Source organism: Microcaecilia unicolor, chromosome 12 (assembly GCF_901765095.1).
Source record: "Microcaecilia unicolor chromosome 12, aMicUni1.1, whole genome shotgun sequence".
Lineage (NCBI taxonomy): Eukaryota > Metazoa > Chordata > Amphibia > Gymnophiona > Siphonopidae > Microcaecilia > Microcaecilia unicolor.
This window is the reverse complement of record NC_044042.1, coordinates 51,319,193-51,336,862: the sequence shown is the minus strand read 5'-3', so window position 1 is coordinate 51,336,862 and position 17,670 is coordinate 51,319,193. Positions and strand designations below refer to the sequence as shown.

The window sequence follows — 17,670 nt, the reverse complement described above, 5'->3', positions numbered from 1 at the left end:
AACACCCCCTCTTCTGCCCCTGCCACTGCAGCCACCGCTGCCCCGTCCTACCTTAGGGGTCCTGGAAGTCTGGTGGCCTCTGCGGGGAGGGGCATGTTCTTTCCTGCCCACTGCGCTGCTGCTAGCTCCCTGCATGACAGCACCGTTAGACTTCCGCAGGGAGTCGCGGCCACCATTTTTAAAATACGGTGGTGCAGGGCAGGGGGGAATAGCGGCAGTCCAGTTGAAAAGGTGGGGTGGGTCATGGACATTTCTAAAATCTATGTGTGTTGCAGGGGGCGTATCTGCGTGGGCCACAGGGGCCTGGGCCCCTACAGATTTCGCCCTGGACCCCCCTACCACCGTCAACCCTCCCCCGCTGCCGTTGTTTACCTTTGCTGGCGGGGGACCCCAACCCCCCCCCCCCCCCCCCCGCCAGCTGAAGAAATATCTTTAAAGGCGGCAAGCAGACCTCGGCTGGCGGGGGGTGGGGTCCCCAGCCAGCAAAGGTAAGCAACGGCAGCGGGGGAGGGTTGGCGGCGGGGGGGAGGGTGGAGAGTTGTTGGTGGGGGGATCTGGCAATGGCGGGGGGGGTTCTGGCAATGGCGGCGGCGGCAGGGGGGGTCATTGGGGGGGGGCTAAAATGTGCCGCCGGAGTCCAGATATGCCCCTGGTGTGTTGTTATAAAATACACCCAGTCCAGGCCTAATTTAGGCATCGTGATTTACACCAAATTTTACTTGGTGTAACTGCCTGCAACTAAATTTGGTCACGCAGACTGGCGCTCGGAGTGTTCTATAAACCGCATGGAAATTTAGGATTATTCTATACAGTACGTCTAAATTAAGGCATATTTTATAGAATACGCTTAGGTGTATTTCATTTCGGTGCTGATTTTTTAGGCATGATATATAGAATCTAGACCAATATTCCTATGGGCATGTTATCATTTAGCAGGCACTAATCATTAGCACATGCTAAATCTGTTAGCGAGCATTAGTAAAAGGACTCCTTAAACTTTGTTGAGGTTCAGTACAGGCACAGAGTCACTCATGAAAGTACTCAGCAGGACCTGGGGTGAGAACTCTAGTCTCTCTCCCTAGCACATTCTAGGGATGTGCATCAGTTTGAAATGACATGAGAAAAGCCAAAATGACAGGAATAAAATATCTAAAATTTCATTTTTTTTCCCTGTGTCATCAATAGTGTGCAGCATTGCTCAAATAGTGCACCCTAATACACACTATTTAAAAATAGGGGGAGGGGGGAATAATATTTAGTTGGTGGAGATCAGCTGCCCCTGCCTCTCTGCATTTGAACTGATTCTTTTTAGCGCAGGAACTGCAGTATATATTGGCTACTTATACATTTACCAGTGAATATATTTGGAAACCAGTGTGACCCCTGACGAAGGTTATCTGAAACATGGCCAGGTTGGGTCTAGTTTCCCTTAAAGTTACATTTGAGTGAACTTTTGCCGTCTCGTCCTTTCTTGGATCACTGCTGCTGTTTGAACTGTCTGCGCAAATCTGGGTACCATGTATAGGATCCTGGGGAAAGTGTCTTTCTCAAGGACACCTGGAGAATCAATGTCAGAGTGTTCTTATGTTTCTGAATTCATTTTCAATCTCTAGTTATGGGGATGGCAATGAACTTCATCTAACCCCAGAAAGGTATATTAGTCATGTGCAGGAAAGGTAGAGTAATCTTGCACATGAATACATTGACCCTGAATACAAATCAACACCCAGCCTTTGTAAAATAAAGTGGCCAGAGCATAATCTTGACTCACATGGGTTTGGTGAATAGTCCTGAGACCTTCTTACAGCTCTTGCCATCTCCCCCGCACACACCACACTTATCAAACTTCTTCTTGGAGTTCAGCCGGCCGTCACAGCCTGCTTTGACACACTTGCCCTGTATGCAGAGTGATGTAGTGTCTGGGGTGCAAAGTGTTCCATCCACTACCTACAAGTGAGGAAGTAAGAAAAGAAATCAAGCTATGCATCTTCATTACTCTGTCATTCCTGCATAAAGAGTAGCACACATGAGATTCTAATAAAAAAAAGTATTTAGGGAATCCTCAACTCAATATGTGTTAACAGCGGCCAAAAAAAAAAAAAAATCAGAGAATGTTGGGAATTATTCAGGGACCAATGCAGAAAACCACATGGTAGAGCCAACATGGCTTCAACTACTAAATTAACATAAAATAATGTAGCATGCTGTAAGCAATGAGCATGCAAATTACTGCCATGTTAAAACTGCATCAGTAATCTGCAGCTCATTGCAAAATGTCCTCGATCTTGTCGGTGCACGAGTGGTGATTGACTCATGCACTAACAGGAAAGGAATATTTTTTAAAAATTTGCTGGCAAAATCTCTGGACTCTAGTGCCCCACCCCCACCACCACCACCACCACCACCATCACCAGGATGATAGTTTTCTGCATTGAACAACCTTGTATTTGTTTCTCTACCATTCTTGGCAAACGCCTACGGTACCATGTAAGCCACATTGAGCCTGCAAATAGGTGGGAAAATGTGGGATACAAACGTAACAAATAAATAAAATAAATAAATAAACATAAGCCTTAGTAGTGTAATGGCCCTCCTCACTTCTTCTGACCCCAACTGACCACCTGCCCCCCCAAATTAAAAATAAAATCCATAGTAATCTAGTGACATCCCCTTCCCCGCCTAACTCAGCCTCCCCTTCCCATGATTTAAAACAAAGAATTCCCTTAGTAAAAGGGTCCCTTTGTAAATTGTGAATCAGATTTTTCTGATCCTATATAAATTTTCTTTAAATTTGTTAACGCCCAGTGAAGGTATTCTTATTAATACCATGATATCTTTAGCATTGAAGGTGATCTTAACGCATTGGAAATCCTTATTTCAAGCCACCTCCCAGGAGTGGTGGGGCTTACTGTTTCAAATTTATAAATTCAAAATGCATCTTGCAAAGAAATCACCTCGTTTTGCTAAGTATAGAGAAAAATGGTTGCCGCTATATCATATTTCAACTCCGTCACATGATGTGTGGTGAACTAGGTGTATATGCCATATGCTCTGTTTTGTCACCTCCATCCCTCCTCCCCCCCCCCTTTCCCCCTTTTTATTTTCTTTTTTTTTTTTTCTCTTTCCACTTCTTTTTCCTTCTCTTTACTCTTTTCATTATTCTCTCAATTTGGACTTGGTTGTTGTCTCTTGTATGTGAGCTCATGTTTTGACATGTTTGTAAATGAGCACTGAGGACCATATTGTGAGCTCCTGTTTATTCTGAAAATTAATAAAGAAATTATAAATACATAAATTTTCTTTATTGGGAATGTAAAGAGTTATCCTGAATGTGTTCTTTTTTTTTTTTTTGTACATACTACTTCCGGAAAAATCAGCTTTGTTTTTATTATGATAGCATCTCTAGACTGGCAATGGAGTCATGCCCACCCACCACCTACTTACCTTGGGTGCCAGCACATAGAAATAGCCTGTGCCATTGGCTCTGCAAATGAGTTTGCATTTGTCTCGTGGTGACACTCCTGAATACTTGGGCACCCACGACACAGCAGAGAAGAGACGGTTACCGCTGTAATTATAACCATTAAATCCTTCACACTGCTCCTCTCGGAAGCTTTTTCCTGCCAGGGAAATGTATACAGACAAAGTTTATCCAAAAGAATTTCTGGCCTCAGTTTCACAGTGTCCCTTTTGGAGAACATGGGAACATGGGAATCTGGGTTTGTAAGCTTGACAGCTGCTAAGAGACCTCCAATCCACAATACATCTGCTGAACTTATGAGTTAAATCCCCTTCTTAAGCAACTCATAATATAAAGTAAATGGCACAGCTCCAGACTATATGGTACTATTAACAAACTTACCTCAAAGAAACACTAAATATGAGGCAAGAAATTATCTCAGACTATACCTCCCAAATTGCAAAAAAGTGATCTACAAAACTGTCCACTCTACAGACTTCAGTTACGTAGGAACCAAATGTTGGAACTCCATACCACCCAAAATAAGAAATACACGAGAATATACTAGATTCTGCAAAATCCTCAAATCGTTCCTATTCAAACAAACCCTCACAAAGAACCATATCTCAAACAATTAATTATTACCTGAATTGGTTATTACTATACTCTATTTACCATTAACTTTCTCTTTGCTTCATGTACAATTTCTCATTCATAATAGATTTTCCAAATGGTAAACATCCATAGCTATCCCAGTATGTTTATGATATTGTACTGTAAAATTGGATTCTTACAACAAATTACTTTCTTATGCATTATTCATTGTAGTGTATCCTATTTTGTTTATTGTAAGCCACATTGAACTCAAAATTGTTTGGGATAATGTGGGATATAAATGTCACAAATCCTATATAATAATTTCCACCTCCAACGTTCTGAAGCTGACTCCCATGGCACTGAAGGGTTCATAGTGTCCATGCAGTTCGTGGGGTTTGTGCTGCCTGTAACCAGCTCTCTCACTGTCCCGCCCTCGCGTCATCACGTTATGACGTCGACGGCTGAACACTGAGAGGGAAGGGGACGCAGCATAGTTGCCAGGCAAAGCAACGGAATGTCAAACATGAGGATGTCGTCGTCCCTCCCTTCCTCCCTCCCTTGTGGAAACAGGAAATTAGGGCGGGACCACAGCTGACAGAGAGAAAAGGGCCGAGCCTGCATGCCTTTTACTGCTGCTGGTGTCCGCCGTAACCCCAACGAGGTAAGTCAAGATGACTTTTAAACTTCGTAGGGAGGGGGCCTGGAACTGGAAGGGAGGGAGGGAGGGAGGATGACCCTGGAACTGGGAGGGAGGGAGGGAGGGAGGGGGGAACCCTGGAACTGGGAGGGAGGCTGAAACTCGGAGGGAGAGAGGGGGGACCCTGAAACTCGGAGGGAGGGAGCGAGGGAGGGAGGGAGAACCTGGAACTCGGAGGGAGGGAGGGGACGAACCTGGAACTCAGAGGAAAGAGGGAGGGGACAAACCTGGAACTCGGAGGAAGGGAGGAAGGGGATGAACCTGGAACTCAAAGGGAGGGAAGGGGGGATGGCCCTGGAACTCGGAGGGAGGGAGGGAGGTGGGGAGAACCCCCCCCCCAAGATCGCCGCTGTTCCCCGCTTCCACCCTTTATAAATTAAAAACTGAAAATAAAAATCTAAACTTTTGCAGCGCCGGGCCCCCCTCCCTTCCTGTCTCGATCTTCTTCTTTTCCCAACTCTGCTCCGCCTCCCGCCATCCTCCACCCCTTGCCCTGCCCCCCTGAGTTCGTTGCCGCCGTTCCCCCCCTCCAACGGACCCCCCCCTCCGCCTTTACGGCCATGCAGTGCCTCTCACCTGTGTGTGAAGGTGCTGCACAGGATGAAACAACGGATCGTCGATCGCTTCTGCCTCCACCAACGTCTCTCTCCTTCTTCCTGTGCCCGCCCTCCTATGACGTAAGTTACCTACGTAGGAAACTTACGTCAGAGGAGGGCGGGCACAGGAAGAAGGAGATAGACGTCGGTGGAGGCAGAAGCGATCGACGATCCATTGTTTCATCCCGTGCAGCGCCTTCACACACAGGTGAGAAGCGCTGCACGGCCGGTAAAGCGGAGGGGGGGAACGGCGGCGACGAACTCAGGGGGCGGGGCAAGGGGCGGAGGATATCGGGAGGCGGAGCAGTGTTGGGAAAAGAAGAAGATCGAGACAGGAAGGGAGGGGGGCCCGGCGCTGCAAAAGTTTAGATTTTTATTTTCAGTTTTTAATTTAATAAAGGGCAGAAGCGGGGAACAGCAGCGATCTCGGGGGGGGGGGGGCAAGGCCGTCCATACAGGACGCTCCTGATGGGCGCCTTTGCCTCCTCCCAATCCTTTTTTGATGTTTGTAAAGCTTTTATATTTTATGCAGGGGAAAGCGGGGAGCCAGTGTTTGTGGTGTTTTTATTTTTTTTATCTCACTTTTCTGTTTAAACATGCCAGCTTTGATTTTTATGGTGCAGGGGGCAGCAGGGAGATGACAGCTCAGGCCTTTATGACTGCTCTGACCATACGTTTAATATGTCGCAGTAAATGATTCGGTGTGATCGTCGGTATTGTTAGTGCATCCCGAATCGCTCACATTACAATGGTAGTTACTCTTTTGTTTTCCGTTTTCGTTAGCTGCTTGCTTCGTTGGAAAAGGCCTTTAATGCATGCAACGGTTAGGAATTTCCTTCGTTAAAGGGTTGTTAGAGGGTCGTTAAGGTTTAGTGCACCTGGCCCTCGGTGTTTTACCTCCCAGCATCATGCCCAGAAATTCAGTGCCAGGCTATGACTGGGCTCTGGCACTGAATCTCCAGGTTTGCAGAGCCAGCTAAACCATAGCTGGTTAGGTGTGATATTCAGCTATGGGGCACCACATAAAGATAGGACTGACTTTTTTGCATTCCTCCTTATGCGGTGACCTTGGCCAGTTAAGAGCTAAATATTGGTACTTAACCGGCCAAAGATAGCTGGTTTTGCGCTAGGTGCTAACCTGTCATTTTCAGCAGCACTGACTGATTAAGTGCCACTGAAAATGAGCGGTTAGCTTCGAAAAAGCGATTTAACTGGCTGGTTAAATTTTTTTTAATATCAACTCCTAAATATTTAAATCAGGAGTTTCCAGGCCTGTCCTGTGGGAACCCTAGCCATTGAGGTTTTCAGGATGTCCACAATGAATATGTATGAGATAGATTTGCATACCAAGGAGACAGTGTATGCAAATTGCTCTCATGAATATTCATTGTGACTAGCTGGGATTCCCCCAGGACAGACTTGGGAATCACTGATCTAAACAGTGGCTGCCATTAAGCAGCCAGAAAGACGTGGAGGGGCATAATCGAACGGGGGTGCCCATCTCTAAGGACGGCCATCTCCGGGGACAGCCCCGGGAAGGGGCGGAGCCAACCGTATTATTGAAAAAGATGGGCGGCCATCTTTTATTTCGATAATACAGTCGGGGACGCCCAAATCTCAACATTTAGGTCAACCCTAGAGATGGTCGACCTAAATGTTCAGATCACCAGACTTAGAGATGGCCAGCATCGGTTTTCGCCGATAATGGAAACCAAAGCCGTCCATCTCAAATCCGGCCAAATCCAAGCCATTTGGTCGTGGGAGGAGCCAGCATTTGTAGTGCACTGGTCCCCCTCACATGCCAGGCCACCAACCGGGCACCCTAGGGGGCACAGCAGAGGACTTCATTAATTGCTCCAAGGTACATAGCTCCCTTCCCTTGGGTGCTGAGACCACCAAATCCCCCCCAAAACCCACTCCCCACAACTGCTCACCACTACCATAGCCCTTATGGGTAAAGGGGGCACCTACATGTGGATACAGTGGGTTTCGAGTAGGTTTTGGAGGGCTCCCATTTACCACCACAAGTGTAACAGGTAGGGGGGGATGGCCTGGGTCCGCCTACCTAAAGTGCACTGCACCCACCAAAACTGCTCCAGGGACCTGCATACTGCTATCATGGAGTTGAGTATGACATTTCAGGCTTGCATAGAGGCTGGCAAAAAATGTTTAAAAATTTTTTGGGGGGGGGGGAGGTAGGGGGATGGTAACCACTGGGGGAGTATGGGGAGGTCATCCCGATTCCCTCCAGTGATCATCTGGTCAGTTTGGGCATCTTTTTGAGGCTTGGTCCTGAAAATAAATGGACCAAGTAAAGTCGGCCAAATGCTCGTCGGGGCCGGCCTTCATTTTTCCATTATTGGCCATGGCACCCATGTGTTAACCACGCCCCTGTCCCACCTTTGCTACGCCTCCGACATGCCCCCTTAAACTTTCGCTGCTCCTGCGATGGACTGCAGTTGAGGGTGGCCAAAATCAACGTTCGATTATGCACATTTGGCTGCACCTGAGAGAAGGGCACCCATCTCCCAATTTGTGTCAGAAGATGGGCGCCCTTCTCTTTCGAAAATAAGCAGGAAAGGTTATTAAATATTGTATAAAGTAACCACACATAGGCCCTCATGATCAAAAGCCCCGCGCTGTTCCAAACAGCGCCCTAAAAATAGCACCAGGACAGCGCAGGACTTTTCTGAATCGATGATCAAAGATAATGCATGCAAATCTAAGCAGCGCTACTATCTTTGATTATCATGTTTGAGTGCGGGAGAATTGAGCCTGAGCATGCGCTCAGCACAATCCTCCCGCACTTGTTTGACAGGTCTGGGCTGTCAAAAGCCCAAACTTGTCAAACAGCCTGCCGAGGCCCGAACAACGAGGGCTGGAGCTCCGGTGTGTCTCCAGCCCCCCCCCCCAAACCCCCAGAAAATGTCGTGGCCAAACCCTCTCCCACCCTCCCACCCAGCGATGGGGGGGGGGGCTGGAGGTCCGGTGGACCTCCGGTCCCCCCGACGATCCCACCCCTCCATGTTCAGGGAAGGCTGGAGATCCGGTGGGGCTCCAGCCCCCCCAAACCCCCAGAAATTGAGGTGGCCGCCTCCGGCCAAAGGCTCTCCCACCCTCCCACCCAGCGACGGGGGGGGGCTGGAGGTCCAGTGGGTCTCCAGACCCCCAAGCCCCCAGAAACAGTTGAGTGGCCGTCTCCGGCCAAAGGTTCTCCCACCCTCCCATCCATCGACTGGGGGGTTGGGGGCTGGAGATCCAGTAGACCTCCAGCCCACCCAACTCCTCCCCCCCAGCGTTCTACTTCGAATACCTGGTGGTCTGTGGTGACAACACCCCCTCTTGGCCCCCTCCAGGCCCCCTACCTTTCGTTGGAGGAGGGACGCAGCATGCCTGCCTCCCTCCTCTTCCAGTCGACGCCGATGCAAAATGGCGGCGCCCAGCATCGCCCATTGCATCCTGGGATGCGCTGGGCGGGGCTACAGACCATGTAAGGGAATCGCTTACATGCACGTGCAAATTTATCTCATGCATATTTATTTTTGGTATCCTGAAAACCTGACTGGCTAAGTGTGTCCCAAAGACTAGGTTGAAAGCCCCTGCCTTGAATGAATAACTGAAATATGAAAGCACATAAGACCATCAGACCCATCTAGACCAGTGATTTTTGATGAAATCCACAGGATCATCTGCCCAGTCAGGCTTTCAGGACACCTACAATGAATACACATGAGATGTATTAGCATGCAATGGAGGAAGTGCTTGCAAATCTATCTCATACATATTCATTATGGATATCCTGAAAACCTGACTGGCTGGGTATGTCCTGAGGACTGGCTTGAGAACCCCTGGCTTATATATTAAACACTCTCCTATTCACCAGATGCAATCTTCGCAAACCTAGTTTATAGGTCCTCTTTGTTCTGTCTCCTCATATGACTCACCTGAATTAGCACACGGATCCAGTCCACATGAGCGGTACTTCACACGCAAGCCCTCACAAAACTTGCCCCCATTGGCTGGTGCTGGATTGTTGCACTCCCGCTTTGCCAGCTGGACTCCCCCTCCACAGGTACGTGAGCACTGTCCATAGGGAGACCATCGACCCCAAGAACCATCCACCTGAGAGAAGATGGGTCATTAAAATACTATATCAGCAATGCAGAAAAAGTCCATCCAAATACAGCAGATATTAGAGATGGACGTTCACTAGGAAATATCAAAAGTATTTTCAAGTCATTTATTTTGCTCACACCTTTTCAGTAGTAGCTCAAAGTGAGTTACATTCAGGTATACCGGGTAGTGCTCTGTCCCTGAAGGTCTCACAATCTAATCTTGAACCTGAGGCAAGAGAGGGTTAAGTGACTTGCCCAAGGAGCAGTAGTGGGATTTCAACCGGCCACCTCTGGATGTCAAGACGGGTGCTCTAACCACTAGGCCACTCCTCCTTTTTGTATATGAAACATAACCACATAACATGTGATTATGGGGATATGTTTATACATTTTTCTTTTGTATAAAATAGCACTGTATATTCAGTAATAGACTCATATGTATGCAGAGCTGATGTAACGCTATTCAGGAGCATTTTAGGAAGCAATTGTATGGGTTGATGCTCAGAACTACTGCCAGCGTTAACATGCGGTTAATGCCGGGTTTATGCACATATTGTACGGCGCCGAATGCTCAGAGGGCTCGAGCGCCAGTATTAACGTGCGTGTTAAAGATGGCTGCAAATTGTATATAATGGATAAGTACATAAGTAATGCCACACTGGGAAAAGACCAAGGGTCCATCAAGTTTTGTAAGTATTCCTTCCCAATGCACAAACGAAAGGGCTGCAATGCACAGAAAGCAAAAATGGCCCATAAAACTGAAATTTATCGACATGTCAGGGACTGCGCAAAAGGTTTCAGAAAAAGATTTCCCGTCCATTTCTCACACTAAACTGTGGGGTTTGCTTTCTTTACAAATGGAAGGAAGCCCATTCAACTTTAAATGCTGATAGTGAAAAATAAAGATGCATGCGAGTCCAAACAAAACTGAAAGTGAAAGCACACATTGACACCTGTGTTTCTGCGCTTAAATACGAGCCTTTCAAAAATTTTAAGTACAAACTATTTTTGAAAGGCTCATATTTAAAAGCGCAGAAGAACAGCATCAATGTGGGCTTGCACTTCCAGTTTTGTCAGGACATGCGCACAAGAGCTACACTTGCCACAAATCCTGTTTGCTCATGTGCAAGACACATTCCTCCCCATTGCTTTTGGCTTGTTAGTGCAAATTAACAATGCATATTATTTGCATATCATTTCTTTTGAGCTTACTCACCTGTTTTTTTGCACTGCTGTTGCACTATTTATTTATTGCATTTGTATCCCACCTTTTCCCACCTATTTGTAGGCTCAAAGTGGCTTACAGAGTGTGGTTATGACATAATCATTTCGTGTTAACAGGTACATTTCTTATAGTCTGAATGTTGGTAAGAGAAGATAAGCATAGTCGTTTCATGATGACAGGTACAGTTCTTGCTGTTTAAAGATTGGGTAGGGGAGGATAGACGGGAAGTGTGAGGTAAGTTAGAGGTGAGCTGTGGTAATTGTGTGATTTGTTGAAGTAGTTTGTAGGCTATGTATTTTCCTTGTAGGCCTTTTGGAAGAGATGAGTTTTCAGAGATTTGCAGAAGTTGGTTAATTCGTCAATAGCTTTCAAGTCTGTAGGTAGATCATTCCACAGCTGCGTGCTCAAGTAGGAGAAGGTGGTGGCGTGTGTCAGTTTGTATTTCAGTCCTTTGCAGCTGGGGAAGTGCAGATTGAGATATTTGCGGGATGATCTTACAGCGTTTCTGGGAGGCAGGTCCACAAGATTTAGCATGTAGATTGGGGCGTCTGCGTGTATAATTTTGTGTACTATCGTGCAGATCTTGAACTCAACACGTTCTTTGAGTGGGAGCCAATGGAGTTTCTCTCTTAAGGGTTTAGCACTTTCATATTTATTTTTTCCTAATATGAGTCTGGCGGCAGTATTCTGGGCTGTTTGGAGTTTTTTAATAGTTTGTTCTTTGCAGCCGGCGTATAGTGCATTACAGTAGTCTAGGTGACTTATTACCATTGACTGTACCAGGGTGCGGAAGATATGTCTCGGGAAGAAAGGTTTTACTCTTTTGAGTTTCCACATTGATTGGAACATTCTCTTCGTTGTATTCTTCACATGAGTATCAAGAGTGAGGTTTCGGTCGATAGTCACTCCAAGAATTTTTAGGTTTTGCGCGATGGGAAGAGAACAGTATGGTGTGATTATTTTGGAGTAGGTGTTTTTGTTGTGTTGTGAGGTTAGTACTAGACATTGTGTTTTCTCTGCGTTGAGTTTCAGTTTGAACGCATTAGCCCAGGAGTGCATGGTTTAGAGGCTTTGATTGATCTCGTTGGTGATTTCGTTTAGATCCTGCTTGACTGGGATGTAGATCGTGACATCATCTGCATATATATAGGGATTGAGGTTTTGATTAGCTAGGAGTTTGGCTAGTGGTATCATCATTAAGTTGAAGAGAGTTGGTGATAGGGGGGATCCTTGGGGAACTCCGCATTCAGGTGTCCATGGGGATGATGTGTCCACGTTGATTGTGACTTGGTATGATCTTGTGGTCAGGAATCCTTTGAACCATTTGAGAACTGTGCCTCCTACTCTGAAGTATTCTAGTATGTGTAATAGTATTTCATGGTTGACCATGTCGAAGGCGCTGGACATGTCGAATTGTAAGAGGAGTATGTTGTTGCCGGTTGCAATCGCTTGTTTGAAGGCGTTCGTTGCCGACACTAGTACCGTTTCGGTACTGTGATTTGTCCGAAATCCTGACTGCGATTCGTGCAGAATTGAATGTTCGGTTAGGTACTCAGAGAGTTGTTTCGTCACTATGCCCTCGATGAGTTTAGTCATGAGTGGGATAGATGCTACTGGGCGATAGTTAGGTCAGTTGTGCTTTTTTTCGCATCTTTTGGCAGTGGGGGAAGTAGGATGTTTCCTTTCTCCTTGGGAAAGAGGCCGTTTTGAAGCCTGTAGTTTATGTGCTTCATATGGGTTTTGCATTGTGGGCTTTAGCGCCTGGCTTTGTGCATCATCCCCTTATAAAGATACACATCACCTATGTAAAATAGGCACAAAGTTTGCCCCTGAGGCAGCCCAGGAAAGGGCGAAACTTGGCCAAGTCAGGCAATTTGTTTCATACCCCCTCTGTGTTGTTGCTACCACAATAAATATTATTTTGGACCTTCATGGATTCCTCTCCTCTGCTCTTTTTCTTGCCTGCAACAAAGTTTGCCTCTACATGCCTTGACAGACTGGACACCTTCTTGTAAAATTACTCCCTCCATGGTTTGTATCATTTCAGGTGCACATCGTTTGAAAAAAAAGTTTGGTTGAGAATAGGGAGCCTGCTTCTCAATGCCCCCGTCCTGACATTTAATCTGGTCCTGCATCCCAGGGCTCCCTTCTTACCTCTTCCCCAATCTTGTTAAAATAAACTGACTCTGGCTTCCAAGCAACCTCCTACCCATAATCCTCCCACTGGCCCTCCCCTTTACCTGCTTCCAGCTCAGCATCTATTATTACAAAGGAGGAGTGGCCTAATGGTTAGTGTAGTAGGTTGTGGACCTGAGGAATTGAGTTCAATTCCTCCTGATGGATGGCAGTGGGTTGAGATCCTGAGGAACCAGGTTCAATTCCCTCTGCAGCTCCGTGTGACCCTGGACAAGTCACTTAACCTTCTGTTGCCCCAAGTACAACAGCAGTACAATGTACTACTTAGATTGTGAGCCCACTAGGGACAGACCCAGTACCTGTAAAATGAAACTGTAAAACACTTAGGTATAAGCAGTATAAAAATATATGAATGAATGAATTCTGAATAGCCAGCATACATAGCATGGTGTTCCACTGTTGTCAAAACATGTCAATGCTACATCTCAAGTATTTTGCTCAGGTTATTTCAACTGATGAAGATATGGGTAGTTCTTGAAAAATTCAGATGCATAGTTTACTCCCCCAACCAAATTACGGCACTACAGAAGCCTAATGGAATGGTAATGGGATTTGATATACTGCCCTTCTGTGGTGCAAAGTGGTTTACAATTATTTTATGTAGGTACTTTCAAAGCAGCTAAATCTAGCTACCTAGTGTTGTTTTTGTCCCACGTGATCTAGCTGGTTAACTCTTTAGGTAGCTGGCTAGATGCCTTTTAAAATTGCTCTCAGTATAGTATCTTTCCCCTGGATTCTATATAGGTCATCCAAAGTTGAGCACACGAATTTGGGTCCAGATCCCAGATCCACCTGCAAACCTTAATTAGTTAGTCAGCTGTTGACAATCAGTAATTGGTGTTAATTGGCACTTATTTGGAGTTATGCTCAGATCTGCTCTGTGCCTTATTCTATAACACATGTGCCTCAATTTTATGGGGCATAACTGAAAAGGGGGCATGACCCTAAGAAGGACATGGGTAGCACTCCCAGAACTTAGGCACAATGTTATAGAATAGTATCATTTACATGCCCATTATTTGCGCACCATTATTTGTGCACCAGCATTCAGGTTTTATCAGACATAAGTGCTTGCGCCCAAAGTTAGACTATACTAATACAATCAATGGTCCTAAGCCATGCAGATTATTGCAACGGAATCTATGCGGGATGTAAAGAACAACTCACAAAAAAACTCCAGACCACCCAAAACACAGCAACCAGACTGATATATGGTAAGACACAACTCAAAAGCGCTAAACCCCTTCGAGAAAGGCTGCATCGGCTCCGAATCAAAGAACGGATCATCTTCAAAATCTGCACATTGGTCCACAAAATCATTTACGGCGTGGTCCCGGGATACATGACAGACCTCATAGATCTACCGACTAGAAACAGACTCGGATCAGCACGATCATACCTAAACCTACACTACCCAAACTGCAAAAGTCTAAAATACAAAACAACTTATGCATCTAGCTTCTCCTACATAAGCGTACAACTATGGAATGGACTCCCAAATGCAATGAAAACAATACAATGACCACCTAAACTTCAGGAAATCACTAAAAACCCACCTCTTCAAAAAAGCTTATCCCACCGATCCAACATAAATCCCCACACCCAGCAACACAACATAATCAGTGATCATACTGGACAATTTACTATCCTCTTTCCCCTCGACCCACGACGCCTGATTCACTTCTACCTCATTTGACCACAACACAATCTTGTTTTTGTTATCAACCGAAATAGCAAACAGCTTCACGGTACTTTGTAAGCCACATTGAGCCTGCAAATAGGTGGGAAAATGTAGGATATAAATGTAACAAATAAATAAATAAAATAGACAGGAGATCCACGCTAAGCTAGTATTCTGTAAAAGTTGCTCTGCACAGACTGCCCTTTACAGAATACCAATCTAGCGTAGATCTTCCTGGCTCTTAACTTTGGATGTCATTTACTGAATTCCCCTCTTTATCACTAGCATACCCAGACAGCTGATTTATGGCAGGCCTGAGATCAAAGTGAACAGACTAAAAATTTCATTTCCCCCCCTCCCCAAAGTAAATGAAATACCCGTGCTGGTGGGAATCCCCAAGCCCCACCAGAAGAAGACCTCCTCCCCGCCAAACAAGCTTACTTCTTGGCCGCCAGCTTCCGCGTATGCTCAGTTTCGCAAATGTGTGAAAACTGAGTATGCACACAGTGGAGGGGCCTGCGTCTAGCAGCAGTGACTTGAGGACAATGCTAGAGCGGCCGAGCTCATTTAGCAGGGAAGAGGTCTGCGGCTGGCAGGGCCTGGAGATCCCCGCCAGATACACTAAGGGAGATGAAATTTTGGTTTGGTCTGAGCCTACATTGAGTGAGCTCTGGCCCACACAGGCCCACCTGTGGCTATGTAACTGCTCTTTTATGTATATGAAACTTGATGTTTTCCATGCAATAAAATTACATTAAATTGGCATCATGTAACAACATGGGTATGTGATACAGTATCTGCCTTTTCTTACGCAAACAGAGAAATCAACTACCCAATAGAATCATCATATCTGTTCATGGTCTCTGCCTGCCCAGGACTGGGTATATCTGCTATGGATGTATATGGCAAGGGGTATGACAGTGGCATTGCTTTGGAAGTAAGGTACTCACCCCGTACTTACTGATGTAATTGCTCTCCATGCACAGTCCCTTCATGCAGAACTTGCCTTCACCACAGTTGGTGCCATCAGCCCAGGGAAAGTGGCGGGTCTGGCATACTAATTGGCCCCGGGCCTTGCCTGTACACCAGAGCTTGGTGCAATATTGCATGTAGGGGCAGGGTTTGGAGCCGATGCCAAAGGCCAGTTCACATTGACGGTTCAAGCTGTAAGTGGTGCCTGGCAAGTGCTCTGGTAAGGTGATTGGTTTGATTGGCTGATCCAAGAGGCAATCCCCTGTAGGCATATTGAATAAAGAAACAGAACAAAATCTACTGTAAATAGTGGTATATCACACTGTACAAATCTACAGTACCATATATTTGTAATGGAATACCAATTCTTTTCTAGTTCATGCTTATACTACGTAATTGCTATAACAGCATTAATGTTTTTTAGCCACTAGTAAATAATCCCCCACAGTGACTTACAATAAGTCACACATAGGTCTTTTATAAAGTTGTTGTAAGATATTTGCAGATTATAGCCTACAGGACATCCCCATATGGGAGATCTGCGGGACCCACCCCACAATAGCCAGGCCCCCTGCAACCAGTCACAGAATCTATGACAAGGCAGAATTGGTGTGCAGAGCCTGAACTCTTTCATTAAAACTTGGGGTCCATGGGTCAATTTTTGCAGACAATGGAAAAGGTGCCGGTACTCAGTACCCCCAAGTACCCCCTCAAAAAAAGCCCTGAGTATATCAAATAGGGATGAGCAGTGTTTTGGAGGGAAATACTTAAGATCCTGCTTGGCTAGGTTTGGGGGTTTTCAGCAGGTGTCTTGCAGAGGAGAATCTCTAGATGTAACAGGTGAAGAAGGAGGTTGGTCAGGGGCATAGCCTGCTCTCCAATTCTGAGGAGGGGCCAGGGTGGACAGAGAGCAATATATTTCTCCTCCCCCCCCCCCCCCCCCCCACGCATTAAACATACCTTTGCCGGCAAGGATGCCAAAGCCCTGCCAGCCAAAGAAATGCAGTGCCCAAGCCACTCCTCTCCTCCTTGCGCTGCTTCTGTAATACAGATGGTGGTAGCATGCCTCCAGCCACCAACTTCAGGACTCAGTTCTAGAGTGAGAAGTCCCGGCATCAGCGGCAGGAGGCACACCGCAGACTTCTGCATTACAGAAGCAGCGTAAGGAGGAGGGTAGCAACTCAGGCACTGCATTTCTGTGACTGGCGGGGTTTCAGTATCCCCAGCAGCCATTTAAAGGAGTGCTGCAGGTTTGGAGGAGGCCCGAGTCCAAAATTGTGGGCCTAGGCTCCCAACCCCCCCCCCCCCCCCCCACACACACACACACACACACAGCTATGCCACTGAGTCTGGTAGACCCATGATGTATTTTAGAGAGAAGTCAGGTGAAAAAAGAGTTTAGGAGAATAGCAAGGACTAAGAGGACTTAGTCCAGGTGTTCTGTCAGAGCCCAGTTTCCAGAGGAATTCTCTGATGCCCTCGGGTGAATGGAACCCACCAGGAGCATCTCATGTCAGCCTCTGAGTTCTGTTATGAGAGATCAAGTGTCCATGGTACATCCCAAGCACTTAGACAGGAGTGATTCTGTGAAGCAGTATATACAGAGCTTTTTTTGAGGGGGTACTTGGGGGTACTGAGTACCGGCACCTTTTCCATTGTCTGCTAAAATTGACCCATGGACCCCAAATTTTAATGACAGAGCTCAGACTCTACACAACAATTCTGCCTTGTCGTAGATTCTGTGACCTGGCATTTGAGTGCCGGCACCTTTTTTGCTAGAAAAAATACAAAGAGTATATATATATATATATATATATATATATATATATATATTATATATATTTTTTTTTTTTTTAACCTATGGGGGGAAGACATTTTTCCCTGATTTCAGATCCCAACCTTTGAGATATTTCTTGTGAAGTGATTTCTGAATTTTTCTACTGAGAGTCCAGAAGCGCTGATAGCCTCAGGGCTTATTTGAAGTGCTGGTTCATAAACTGTGAGGAGGAGAATTCCTCCTGTGAAGATATTTTGCAAGATTTGGCAGGGAGAGTTTGAGGTACTCTGTCTGGTACCTGAAGTGAAGGGTTTAGAGAGAGAGGGAGGGAGAGGGAGAAGGGGAGAGATATGC

At 46.1% G+C, this 17,670-nt stretch overlaps 1 protein-coding gene across 1 annotated transcript in view; it reads right to left on the bottom strand.

Annotated features, from left to right (window-relative positions):
* Positions 1-17,670, bottom strand: part of ADAMTS15 (ADAM metallopeptidase with thrombospondin type 1 motif 15) — a 65,382-nt gene that overhangs the window by 14,281 nt on the left and 33,431 nt on the right. The window contains exons 4-7 of the mRNA XM_030221508.1: positions 15,518-15,801; positions 9,295-9,472; positions 3,445-3,620; positions 1,772-1,947 (exon numbers count right to left, since the gene is read on the bottom strand). Coding sequence (XP_030077368.1) covers positions 1,772-1,947; positions 3,445-3,620; positions 9,295-9,472; positions 15,518-15,801 — 814 coding nt within the window. The remainder of the gene's footprint in view (positions 1-1,771; positions 1,948-3,444; positions 3,621-9,294; positions 9,473-15,517; positions 15,802-17,670) is intronic.